General features: G+C 39.2%; 1 protein-coding gene across 1 annotated transcript; it reads right to left on the bottom strand.

The window, feature by feature from the left end:
* Positions 1-692: 692 nt before the first annotated feature.
* gars1 (glycyl-tRNA synthetase 1) lies at positions 693-13,278 on the bottom strand. Its single transcript, XM_053227923.1, has 18 exons — positions 12,934-13,278; positions 10,973-11,458; positions 9,705-9,806; positions 9,145-9,247; positions 8,807-8,948; positions 8,034-8,122; positions 6,705-6,781; positions 5,910-6,055; positions 5,197-5,346; positions 4,951-5,113; positions 3,924-4,088; positions 3,732-3,838; positions 3,485-3,631; positions 3,287-3,372; positions 2,577-2,686; positions 2,383-2,476; positions 2,097-2,287; positions 693-1,157 (listed from the first exon to the last, which is right to left on the bottom strand). Exons 2-18 carry the CDS (start codon positions 11,228-11,230, stop codon positions 1,032-1,034), a joined length of 2,256 nt encoding a protein of 751 aa, XP_053083898.1. The 5' UTR covers positions 11,231-11,458; positions 12,934-13,278; the 3' UTR covers positions 693-1,031.
* Positions 13,279-13,400: the final 122 nt, after the last annotated feature.

Raw genomic sequence — 13,400 nt, 5'->3', positions numbered from 1 at the left:
GAAGGAAATCATTTATAGTCGCACTATCCGGTGTCACCCAGATGAGGATGGGTTCCCTTTTGAGTTGGTTCCTCTCTAGGTTTCTTCCTCATATCATCTCAGGGAGTTTTTCCTCACCACCATCGCCCCTGGATTGCTCATTAGGGATAAATTTAAAATTTATATCCTGAATTTATATATTTCTGTAAAGCTGCTTTGAGACAATGTCCATTATTAAAAGTGCTATACAAATAAAACTGAATTGAACTGACATTACAAAACTAACACTGTAGTGTAAATAACATTATAACACAAGGAGGTTAGGTTACTAATTAACGGACTGTAAAATGTAACAGGACTGTAAGGAAAAGAAAACTACAGAAAAATGCTGCCAGTAAGTTTATCATCCTGTATTTTTCTTTGTGATTTGAAGTATTGCTCAATTTCAGTCACAATATCTAGAGATTTATTTGGTAAAAATAGAGCATAATTATGTATTTTTTGAGAATAATCTTTATAATCTTTTTAGAAGTTAAAAAGGTATTACTAAATAACTGCTTAGGGCCAAGCCCTCTCGTAAATTGTGATCGGCCACCCTGGTGCCCTCTAAGCAGTACAGTCTGGGACGTGTCCAACATGAGTGAATCTACAGCAGGCCCCACATTCATATTTCCAAAAAAATAAAAAAAATATAAAAAATCCACCACACAATGTTAGAGGTCCAGAAAGTGCTGGCTTTGTTTTTATTGAACCAAAGATGCATTTCCATGCATATCCATGATACCTGAATTCCAGTTTTCCCTTTTAAAGCATGTTCTCTTCTTGAACCGTGACAATAACCACCATCTTTACACAGTCTCTCAATGGCTGTATAAAGATATATTTTAATGATTTGATAAGATGGCTGTAATTATAGCACTAACTGAGTGCATCATTCACAATGATCATTAATATTTTACAGGTGCAATCAAATTCTTCCTATTGGTGCTAATGTAAAAAATGTGCATGGTTGCCCTGTGTGTAGGAGGCAGGATGAGGTAAGGCATCTTAATCTACTCTTCTGCTGTGTCCTTCTTGCTGGTCTCTTGACCTTCAAAGATGGGGTACTTGCTCTCAATCTCAGCCCATGTGGTGGTACCGTTGGCGAGGTCTCGCACGATCTCGGGTAACTCGCGAACCTGAAGGTATTCAGTAAAGAGGTACGCAGTTAAGAATACTTTCTTATAAAAGGCAAAAAAAAAAATTGAAATAAACTGTCGGTTGATTAGGCACGTATATAATACTAAGTAATAAACAGGTAACTTATATAGTACTTGTTATATTTGGGGGAAAAAAAATATAATCACAAGGGGCCTCATTTATCAAGTTGGATATAAAAAAAACGTTACACAAGCATTTACACAAGAAATTCATAGTACTCATGAAAATCATAAAAATACAAATCATTCATATAAGAGTAGATTTTTCATAAGTATCACAATATTTGTTTTCTAATAGCAAAATTGTAGTAATAGATTAAAAGATTTCAAAACAACTACAGTGTTGGTCAGCGTTACATGATTATTGACAATCCCTATGTTTCCTTTAGAAAAGTGTACAACAATTTATGATCTAGATGTTACAGTGATAAAAGCAATAAAAATATCTTAATAAACAAGTAGAACTTAAACAGACTTGTTACTATTTTGTATGCCTTAAAATATACTTCAAACAGGAAGGAAGCTACTGAAGAAAAACTATTTCAGACATTTGTCCTTGCTGTGACCTTGACCCTGTTTGGACCCACTCCAGAATCTATTCAGTTCATCTAGTTATGATAATTCCTTATAAATCCTACAAACATTCACTTGCTCGTTCTTGAGATATTGTGCTAATGAGAATCTCGGACAGATAACCCATAAACATAATGCCTCCGCCACCTAGTGGCCGAGGCGTAAACGTAAACTGGCAGCTAAGTTCAAAATGTGCAAGAATCAAGGTGGAAGGAAGTTGTCAGAAAAAAAAAAACCTCCTATAACTATTATCAACATTAATAATACTCACTGGGGTTTTATATAAAAAGTATTAAAAAAAACAATCAAAATAAGATTTAAATATTAGATGTGCAGTTACATTACCTCAGCTCGGATCTGCCGCATGGTGTCGCGGTCTCTCAGAGTGGCTGTGTGTGGCATCTTGTTCACAGTGTCGAAATCAATAGTGATTCCGAACGCCACACCGATTTCATCCGTTCTGGCGTAGCGCCGTCCGATGGAGCCTGAGGAGTCGTCCACTTTATGGGACACGCCAAATTTGGTCATGGCTTCAGCTGTGGAGAGGTCACAAGGTCAACCAATTCCATTTACTAATTATAATATAATAAAATACTTAGTGATCAAAATGACAAAGGGCATGCACACTCACATAGTTCACGCACAAAAGGCATGAATTCCTGATTCTGGCTCAGAGGGAGGACGGAACATTTGTAAGGTGCTACAACAGCCGGGAAGCTGAAATACTGAGCAGAAAAACAGTAACGTTAGTTTCGCTCATAACAGTTCTCTTTCAGAATCACAAGCTGCGCCAAATTAAGAATCGTTTCGCCAAAATTTATTTACCGTTCTTTGCTCATCACCCTCTCTGACGTGGAATGTGTGCTCGAAAATGGAGTACATGATTCTGCCGATACCGAAGGAAGGCTCGATGACATTGGGGGTGATCTCTTCAACTGAGGAGGAACACACACATTTTTAGGAATTTAATTTAATAATTTGATAATTTGAGAATCCATTTACACCTGGTTGTTTCATGACGCTTATAAATCGCCCCGATACGATTTGCTATTACGCTTACTAATTAAGTTGCATTTAATGGTGTGAAATGCAAATGAAACTGAATTCTGGAAAAAAGACAAAAATGATGAACTGGGTTTTGACCAAACTGAGATTCATATACTTCATATACTGACGTCTGTACTTTAAAAAAAGGTAAATATTTTTTTATATTTAGGACACTTCTAACATTGCCTTGGCACCTTGCAGTTTAAGGAGCCAGTTTTACACAAACTTGCTAGCTAAGTACGATTTTCATCACAATTTGATCAATTTTTAGGAAAGTTACATGCCTTAAGCCCAATCAGTTCAATCTGTGATCAGATATGGACTGTCAAAATATCCATGATGCTCTTGTACCATCACATCATCAAAACAGAGAAGAGCACTTCCACATGTACACTCAATCCCTACCTGGATATGATCCTGATACTCAAGTAGCATGAAACAACCAGGTATAAACAGGACATGACAATCTCAAAGAGATTTTCTCTCACCATGAAGTGTCTTCTGGAACCTCTTGATGCTCACCATGTCCTTTGTGAGTTTGAAGGTCTTGCCTTCAGTCTCGATGGTGAACTCACTGCACAGAGCAACAACATACTTAAAGGACACTGTATCTTGTTTTCCCACTGATCATCAATACAGTCAATCTGTTTAACCCCTTATTATCTCAGCGTAAAACTGATTCTCACCCATTCTCACTGAGCAGCTTCTCCTGATCTGTGATGTAACACTCATCACACACGGCGAGGTACTCCATGACCAGCTTCGCCTCCTTCTTGTATTCTTTGCCGATGGCTCCCTTGTTCGGCTCAAACTGCACCACGTTGACGACTTTGTGTGAAGCAGTTAAGGACGTAATCGATTAAATAAACCTGATCAAATTTTAACTAATCCCATTTAACAGAATAATGCCCAATGCTTCAATCAAAGGATATGGGTTCCTTCAGAGGTTTCTCAGCAACCAGGGGGACCTTGGTAGCCCGTGCGTGACATGAGAGGTCATAGCATGAGCGGTCAGCGCAGCCCACAATTTCAATCCAGCCCTGCAAGCCAACAAACGGATAATAAACCATGACACCGGGGTAATGACTGCATGTATGGGAATATTTCACAGCTTTAACAACATACATAGGAGGTTTTGGCTTCAGCGTCCCAGCAGTCGCAGGCGTAGTGGGCCATCTCGTTGTCCATGTGCTGACGGAAACGCACTTTGTCTTTTGCCAGACCAACTTTTGTCAGATAGAGGTAGATCCTCCCGACGAAGTAGCCCAGGACAGAGTTGTTGATAACACCCTAAAAACAGGTGGAAGTGTTAACCAAACCAAAGTTTTCAAGACACTGGACACTAATGTATTTATAGATTGAGACCTGGGCACTGCTGTCAACAATCTTCCCACCAGTAGCCTATATACACACTACCAATCAAAGGTTTGTCTAAGTTAGCCCATGTCTTAATTTACTTTGAAATCAAAATGCATTTTCAAGAATGTTTTTACATAAAATCACTTAGTTGCCTAAATTCACCAAACAAGCAGAGCTATGAAACCAAAATTGGACATTTTGGGCTTGGCACACAGAGCCACATTTGGCGAAAAACCCAATACCGCTGAACACTATTCCTACAGTGAAGCGTGGTGGTGGTAGCATCATGCTGATTATGGCAGTTGCGCCGTATTCTTTCCATTTTTTTTAATTAATGGATTTAGTGGTACTGTTTAGCTGTTGGATGTTCAAATTTTGGATCAAACTTCTGATACTTCTCTAGAACTTTGTCTCATATTTCAACTAATTACGTGACTTCTGATGACAACTGGTTGCATTAGAACTATTTTAGGGGATTTCATAACAATAAGTTTTTATTTATAATTAATTTAGCAAAATATAAAGCCCCAATTAAGTCCAGCTCAGTTTGTAACACTAGAAAATACAGAAACATTAAAGGGGGAATACTTGTATGCTGTATAATATTTCTTACATGAATTTAATTACAGCTTTAAAGAAGTTTGTGTACATCAGAGAAAAAAAAAAACGATAAAGGACAGACAGGAAGTGACTGAGCTGCTAAAGGACAGCACATAGCATTTTCTCTTTTTTGCACCAGTTTTTTTTTTTTGTTTGTTTAAACTGGAAATATGTGCACATTAACTCCCCTCACCTGCTCCACTGCATCCCCCAGCTTCATAATCTGGGCTGACTGACCGCTGGTCTGTGCTTTGGACGAGTACAGCAAGACCTCCAGATCAGCAACGTTGGAGAATTTGGAATGCACCTTTTCATTTGGGTCGACAAAATGCTCGATCTCAGCCATTGTGAACTCTCTAAGAAAGTTGAAACACACAAATGAATCCTACACTCACAAAATGAAGCCACAATGGTTGGTAATGAATTGCAGCTCACCCACCTGACACGAATAAGGCCAGAGCGAGGAGAGATCTCATTTCTGAAAGAGTTTCCGATCTGAGCAGCAGCAAATGGCAGCTTGCCCTGGTTGAACTCCAGCAGACGTTTGAAGTTAAGGAAGATTCCCTGAGCAGTTTCAGGCCTCAGATAGCTGCAGAAATCAAACAATTACAATACACTGATAAATAAGTGAGGAATAAAACACTGGGGATGTGATATTATAGGAAAATAATCAACGACAGGGTGTTGTGATAAAGCAGAATTACTGTTATCACCCGAAGTTGATTATTTTCTAATAACATTTTATTTTATTGCATTTGTTCCACAACAATTTGCCAAGAATTTCTATGTAATAATAACATTACGACATGAACACTGTGCTGACTCTGGAGACTCCTTCCATAAATGCTAAATAAACATCTCTTTAAAGAAAACGTCTCTATATCAACAATTAATCATATATTCTTTTTATGTGGAGCGTCTACCATACAAGGCCCTGTGCAAGTTGTTGCTATAGAAACGATAACGTGTTAGAGCGAGTGCATTAACATAAACCTGTGATTTGCAGCTGGAACGACAGCCAAAGCTTTTGTTATAGGAAAGTAATCAACACCTTCGGACCAATCAGAATCGAGCAGAGTGCTGTGGTGTAACTGCTTTTAAAGGAAGCTGTATTTTCTGCTCTTCGGATGTTTAGCAGCTGTCTCGACTCACCCTGGCATGTTACCTCCAGGACCGATGGAGGTCTGGAACATCAGGTTGAATGAGATGGGTGGTGTGAGGTCATTTCCTGTGCTGGGTGATTTCACTTTGTATTTCACAAACAGATTAGCCAGTTCCTGCTGAGTGTAGTTGTCCATCTGTAGAGATGAGCGTCAAAGAGTAATCAGTATGGTGTTTCTTTTCTTTTTTTTTTTTTTTTTTAAAGCAAACCTGCTAATCATGAAGAGGAACCTTACGGAGTCCTGCTGCTGGGGTTGCAGCATGCAGTACATTTTCAATAAAATCCTTTCACAAATCACTTGCCTAAGGTAGAAACTGGAGTGTGTGTACATACAGGGTTTTACAGTAACTATCAGGCACTTGGGGGGGACAAAAGAAAAGCTGCACACGTCTGCTTGAGTTAAGGTGGCATTTTCACATGCAGAATCATGCACTTCCTCTGGTGATGAGCTGCATGTTACTACACTGTTTAACCTGCAGATGGCGCTTCATTCACACCAGCTCATTTTCCACTAAGCATACTGTTTCTTTTAGACGACTGCACTTTCACAGAATTCAACCACAATATTCAGCAGACAAGGTTATGTTTAAGTCACGGCTCAAGCACAGAGCTATACAAAAGATCTTTTACTACAATACAGTTTTTATTGCTGTTTTATTTTATTCATTCATGTTATGCACCTCAAACTTGCTTGTTAAACAGTCAAAATGCTTTTTTATTTTGTATCATAATCAGTTAGACTCTGCACTGAATGCAGTGATGGGAAATAAGAATGCAGGACTTACTTGAGTGATGACATCTTCCATTTCACTCTTCATTTCCTGTGTGCACTTCTTGTCACTCATCAGCTTCTGAAGATGAGCTTTATCATCACACAAAAAAACACAAAAATGAATACGGGTCTTTCAAACATCTGGGTGATGCTAAATTATAGAGGAATAACTGACTATAAATCTAAACTAGTTTACACATAGAGAACTAAAACAATATACATAGTCAACAATCACACAGAATTCTCTTGAACTGTTGACTAAACAAGCAAACTCGTTCCATCACCCAGATAAAAAAAAAACTCACATAACAAAAACAAGTTTGTGAAGTTAGTTAATAGGAACTGAAGTTAGTTCCTATTTACTGTATAACATGGAAAAAAAAAAGACGAACATGGTTTCATTTAATCCTGTCAAATACTTGTGTGTAGAGACATTACGAAGTCGTAGCAGAGATTGTTGATGCATCTGGTGAGTGTATGTAGCTAATATGTAGCCAGTGAAGCTAGTACACAGCCTAGCGTTAACATGTAAATCACACTTAAATAGATTTTGAACAAAAATGTGTATAAATCGCATCATGGGCTGTAGACTGGACATTTTCGCTTTCACTTTTACTCATCGTTCATTTCAACACTACACACTGACAAGAGACAAACTACAAGCGTCCCTTGCAAGCATGAACATAGGATTAACAAGAAAAGATCAGAAAATATTAGCTAATGTGCACGTTGTACATTCTGATATCATAGCAATTTCCTGTCTTTTTAACTTAATGTTAAAAATGAATATTTCACTGCCAGAATTTTGTAGCTGCCTAAAATAAGGAGACACCCAATGCTTGTTGAAATTTATCCAAAGTGTGGACGTCCATCTGCTGCCTTCCAAATATGGCAGATTTTATCTCGAAAATGCACCCTACTTAGGCAGCTTCCTTCTGATTGAAACACAGGTGTGTGATGGCATTTTCAATAGTATTAGTATAGTGAGTGAGTGTGTGTGTGTGCGTGTGTGTGTGCACGCTCGTTACATTACGTTCCATATTTTTCACTCTAAGCTCACGACTGTTCTGTTCAGGTGGTTACAGACTGTATGCCGTCTGTGTGGTTAGAAATTCCACTTCACCCTCATCCAGCCATCGGATGAAATTCAGAGAACAGATCAGTGTGGGTGTGAAGCAGAAAAGGTGCGATTTTATATATATATATATATATATATATATATATATATATATATATATATATATATTATAGTTCGCCTCACTCTAGCCATAAAATCTCAGAATTTAAAGCTTACTGAGGAAACTGCACAAAGATCTATATTCGAGTGTGTTTAAAGACAAACCCTTCAGGAGATGATCGGCACGGAAACACTCTCCGCACTTCACATCTTTCACCATGTAGTCAGCGAACTTGTCCACATGCCCTGATGTCCTGGAAGAGAAACAACACTCAAGTTTTTTATTTATTTTTTTAATTGCACAAAGTACAGCTGTATCCAGGAGCTCAGCTTCTTCTATCAGCTGTCAGTTCACTTGGTGGTTTGTGGTACCTGCTCTACACTGAACTCACGACAGATCGAGGCGGAGGTGGCAGTCCTTGTGAATTAATACGAAGCTGTGCTTTGTAGCTAAATTATTATTACAGAAAATGAATCAACACCTTGTGACCAATCAGGAGTGAGAATTTAACAAAGCTGTCGTCACTGTGATTGATTTGATCGTCTCTCAATTGGGTACTAAGTTCCGTTGGTTCCTATTTGGGACGGGTTCCTGCACTCGACTGTAAAGTGGAAAAGAATTTTGATGCGTTTCTAACCAAAACAGTGTTAGAGCAAAACTACCATGTATCTGTCTCTCTCCGTTTTTTTTTTTTTTTTTTTTTTAAATCTCCTGATGGTCCTGATCACTAGCACCGTTTCCACAACTGGGTCAGTAATACCATGTGGCAATTTCTCCTGAAAGCTCTGCTTCAAACGCAGCTGACGACACAGTTGCATGATTCCCTGTGAGACTAATTATACTGAACAAATTTTGGCAAAAAAAGCCCCGACAACCATAAACTAACTGGTGATGCACTGGCCTTATGAGAATCGAACAGTGTTCAGGGAGCACTCACTTGAGGACGGGTTCGGGCGTGAGCATCGTGCAGTCAATCTCCAGAATCTGCTCCTCGTGGATGAAGTGCTGCCTCCACGCCTGCAAGATGTTGTTCTTCAGAGCGCAGCCGACCGGCCCGAAATCATACAGACCGCTCACGCCTGACACACACACACACACACACACACACACACACACACACACACACACACCCACCCACCAAACCGTCAAACCACTTACACACTCCCATTAAATAAAATATCACATCATTACAAGTGCCTAACTTTTCAGCCTCCGTACACAGTTCAGCATGTCTGAATGACGATCGCGAGTGTGTTCACCAGTGAGAAACCTCACCTCCATAGATGGCAAACGCTTGGTCATAAAAGAAGCGTCTCTTCAGCGTGTCCTCCATCTTCACTCTGTCCACGATGTCATCTTTAGCCTGCAGTGAGAGCTCCTGGAACAACGCGAGAATAAACGTGCAATAAGCGAGTGTAGTGTGCTGATAGAAAAGAATTAACGCCAGACTACAGCCTGGCGGAGAGACGCCTTCGTTTCGAGACAAACAACTTTTTGGTGCATATGTGGAGAAAATCAAACAATATCAGATGATGAGGTCTAAAACGCAGGTGTCCGTCAGAAATCCAGTATCTTTAAATTAAAGTTCTTGTAGTATGCTGTTTACTTTAATAAATAAATAACTACAGAAATTAGACAACAATCAGATTATTAGTGTCAACTGTTAGACCTTTGGGCAAAACTTAACTCTCAGGTGCTCAGCTTTTTTCTTTCCATCCCACTTGGACATTAGTCAGAAAAAGCATGTGATAAATGAATAGAAAGATGTAACTAGATTAGATTCACTTAACCGGACAGTGACTGCACATGAGAAAATAACGGCTCTCGGCTCTCACCTTTGCCTCGAGGATCTTCTTCCTCGCTTTGAGCTCCGCCACAGCTTTGGTGACGTCCACGTCAGGAGCACCGTCGGCTTTCATCTGCCGCACCAGATCGCCCTGCGCATCAGAAGGAAACATAGAGATCAAACCGAGAGCTGCAACTGTAAATTGAAGAAGTGAAAAACCAAAGCCCTGCTCAGTCTTCAGCACTGAGACGAAATCCAACTGTTCTGCGTCACTCCACCCTTTTCACTACATCTCCAGAGGGCTGAATCTCAAACGCCGAACACACAGAGGGAACAGGGTGCAGTGTAGTCACCAGACGCCTGCTGTTTGGTTTCTCTGCTGTAGTGTCGTTATGGTGCCACAGATTCACGACGTATAATCGAACGGGTTCACTGCGATCCGTTATTCACGTAAACACACGTTACGGTGAAACCAATGCTGGTGATCGTAGCGTCTTCCTGATGTTATCATACACACTAGCTATCACATGCACTGAAGATCATGACAACTGATCAGAACTAAACAAAGCAACTATCTATTTTTCTGGCAGCACTTCACTTTTGTTTTGTTTTTTTTTTTGGATCAGCACACCACCCTCCCTCCCAGCCGAAGTCTCCATCACCTTATAATAACGACGTGATAAACACAGATAACGCAAGATTTTATGCAAAAGTCGATCACAGGGCGACCTGCGAAATACTTTTGGATTGCAATGCATTTTTTGGTAACAGAATCGTCCTTTCATTTCCACCACCATACCGAGAAACCGTGATCTTTCTCCACTAGGACATCATACCGCCTGCACTCAGACCGGAACAGCCCTACAGTGTAGGAGGTGAAGGAGTGATTTGAGACACAGCCTGTCAGACAGATGCTCAGATGCTCAGACGTGGCAATGCAGGACTGAGAGAAAGTGAAAGGAAAGAGGGATACAAGTGCAAAGAAAGCATTTCAGGTCATCAACAGGATTGTGATCCTGATTGAAGGAGAAAGGAGGAATTTGGCACAAAGCCTGTGATAAACGTGGCAATAAAGAAGCAATAAAAACTCTGAGCTGCTTGATATAAATTTAAAACCACTGCATACACACTTCCGGTTTCATTCAGCTTGGGTCTGGTGCTTTAATGGAACCCCAGTGAGTGACCATTAATGAGTGAACATTGAAAAGGAAAAGGAAATCACACTCATTAATTACTGAGCATCTCATTTATTAAAGGACATGCAGGTAGGGTTTAAGATGCACCCTAATAAATGAGGTTTCACTCCATCTTTCTGACCTGCTCCTTCACTGCCTGTCTCAGTGGAGCTAGAATCTCCTCCATGTTGCTGCCCATGTTTTCTCCTCCACGTTGCTCCAACCACAGACTTCTCCTCTTCTTCTTGCTCAAGCAGGCTGTGAGAGAAACAGGTCTGATGATGACACGGGAAGCACAGAGCGGCTGAGGCTTGGCTTTGGTCCCAGGGAGGATGAAAAGGACAGCGGCTGAAATTTCGGCTCCACTCCGCAGCACTGCTGATGTCGCTCTGCGCAGCATGTGGAGAACCGAGCGGCGAAACCGCCTTGTTTTCACTCCTACCCGTATTCCGTCAAATCCCGCCTCCTGCGCTAGGATTGGTCAGATGTGTCCTCAGTCCTGCGCGCGGATTGGTCAGATGTGTCCTCAGTCCTGCGCTAGGATTGGTCCAGTGAATCCCGCCTCCTCGCTCGGATTTGTTGTTTTTGGGAACACAAGCGAGCTGCTGATTGGACAGATGTGAACTCACTGATTAGAAACAGAAACAGAAACAAATCAATAATAAATAAATCAATAAATCACATTATCTGTGGAAAATACTTTTTATGTAGGCATGCAGAAAAGGGTGAAAATATGAAAGTAAAAACTCCAAGCCATTTTTTGCCTTTTTTCTGTTTCTTTTATTTTGTATGTTTTTTTAAGCATTTTATTCTTTAAACATATTATTATATTTATTTTATTTAATATTATTGCTTTGTATTTTGAGATTTTTTTTTTTACTAAATTACTGATACTGAATTTTCGAATTTTTCTTGTTTTTGTAACCATTTTCCTACATAGTTTTTGCCAATATTACCATATTTCTGTCAAACTTCACACAATTTTTGGAGTGGTTATTAAATAACCTTTTCTTCAGGTCGCTGTGCTCAGGAATATGTTGACAATCTTTCACAATTAAATTCATCCTTGAAAAATGACAACTTCATCTCTTATATGTGAATTACAATTTTATTGAATGTATATTAATTTTATTGGCCTCAGTAAAATATGACTAAATTAGAAAGCTAGAGCTACACAACCAGCTCCAGAATTATTGGTACCCTTTAGGATTACCAAAGAACAAAAAGATTATATAAATTTATAATTCAATTAATTTTTTTTTTTACAGTTTTTTTTTTTACAAAAACGATTCGCATAATATTGAAAAAGTATTGGCATCATTAACAAATATTTGATGGTGATTCACAGCAACAGAGCCATGCAGTTATTTATGACATAAACCAGTACTTTACTGAGATTTAAAACAGCTAAAATCCTGTCTTTTCTACCAACTTAATGACTCATGGAACTTTCTAACTGTTCTCTACATTTTACTACACTTATCTGTTTCATTTGATAGTTATACTATAAACATGCATTATTATTATTATTAACTATTATTATTATTATTATTATTATTATTATTATTATCAGTCGACACAGTGGTGCAGTAGGCCTCTTTGCTGCCTCACAGCTCCAGCACTCCAGGTTGGATCTGTGTGGAGTTTCTGTGCATGGTCTCCGAGTTTCTCCGGTTTCCTCCAACCTCCCAGACACATGCCTGTAAGAGGATTAGCGACACTAAATTGCCTCTATGTGTGAATATGTGTGTGTGCAGGGTGCTCTGTGATGGACAGGGTGTATTCCTGCCTCATGCTCAGTGTTCCCAGGATAGACTCGACCCTGCAACCCTGACCAGGATAAAGCGGTTACTAAAAACAAATGAATGAATCATTACTATTATTGTTGTTGTTGTTATTAATAATAATAACTACATTAATAATAATAATAATAATAATAATAATAATAGTAATAATAACAATGATGATGATGAACATAATTAATTGTTATTACACATGATGAGGACACATGCAGGTAAAAGGTGAAGGTTAGACACTTTTCTGTAACATTTCAGTCACTATTATGGAATATTTCATTATGAGTGACTCTAATGCTGTACTAACCTTGAGCAGACTATGGCGTTTAAATCAGTCAAATCCTCTTTTTTTTTAAAAAAAAAAAAACTAACCTACAAAAAACTATAATGTATTTAGAGAATGATAAAGTCACAGAAAACTGCAGATTATAAATCTACACCACATGGCTGTAAAGGACTAATTTACAGAATATTGTTAGCTAAAGTTATTGAGTTTATCTTCCTCATCTAATCCACACCAGACATTGAAAATACTTTGGGGGGAAAAAAGAAACCATGTAAAACAACTTAGGACATTATTTACAGCCGAACTGACAAATTAAAAAACAAAATGACGCCTAAAAGTCACTTCATTCTGCTCGACATTCGTCCTCATCTTCACTTCCGCCTTTCTCCACTGCCCAATCACTGAGCAGAGCGTAGAGATGAACTGTTAGCCAATCACAGCACAGGGGCGGGGTTTGTCCGAATGCGGGTAGGCAAAAAGCTAAGCCG

This window comes from Pangasianodon hypophthalmus, chromosome 22, assembly GCF_027358585.1.
Source record: "Pangasianodon hypophthalmus isolate fPanHyp1 chromosome 22, fPanHyp1.pri, whole genome shotgun sequence".
NCBI classification, from domain to species: domain Eukaryota; kingdom Metazoa; phylum Chordata; class Actinopteri; order Siluriformes; family Pangasiidae; genus Pangasianodon; species Pangasianodon hypophthalmus.
This window is presented reverse-complemented; position numbering and strand designations above follow the sequence as displayed.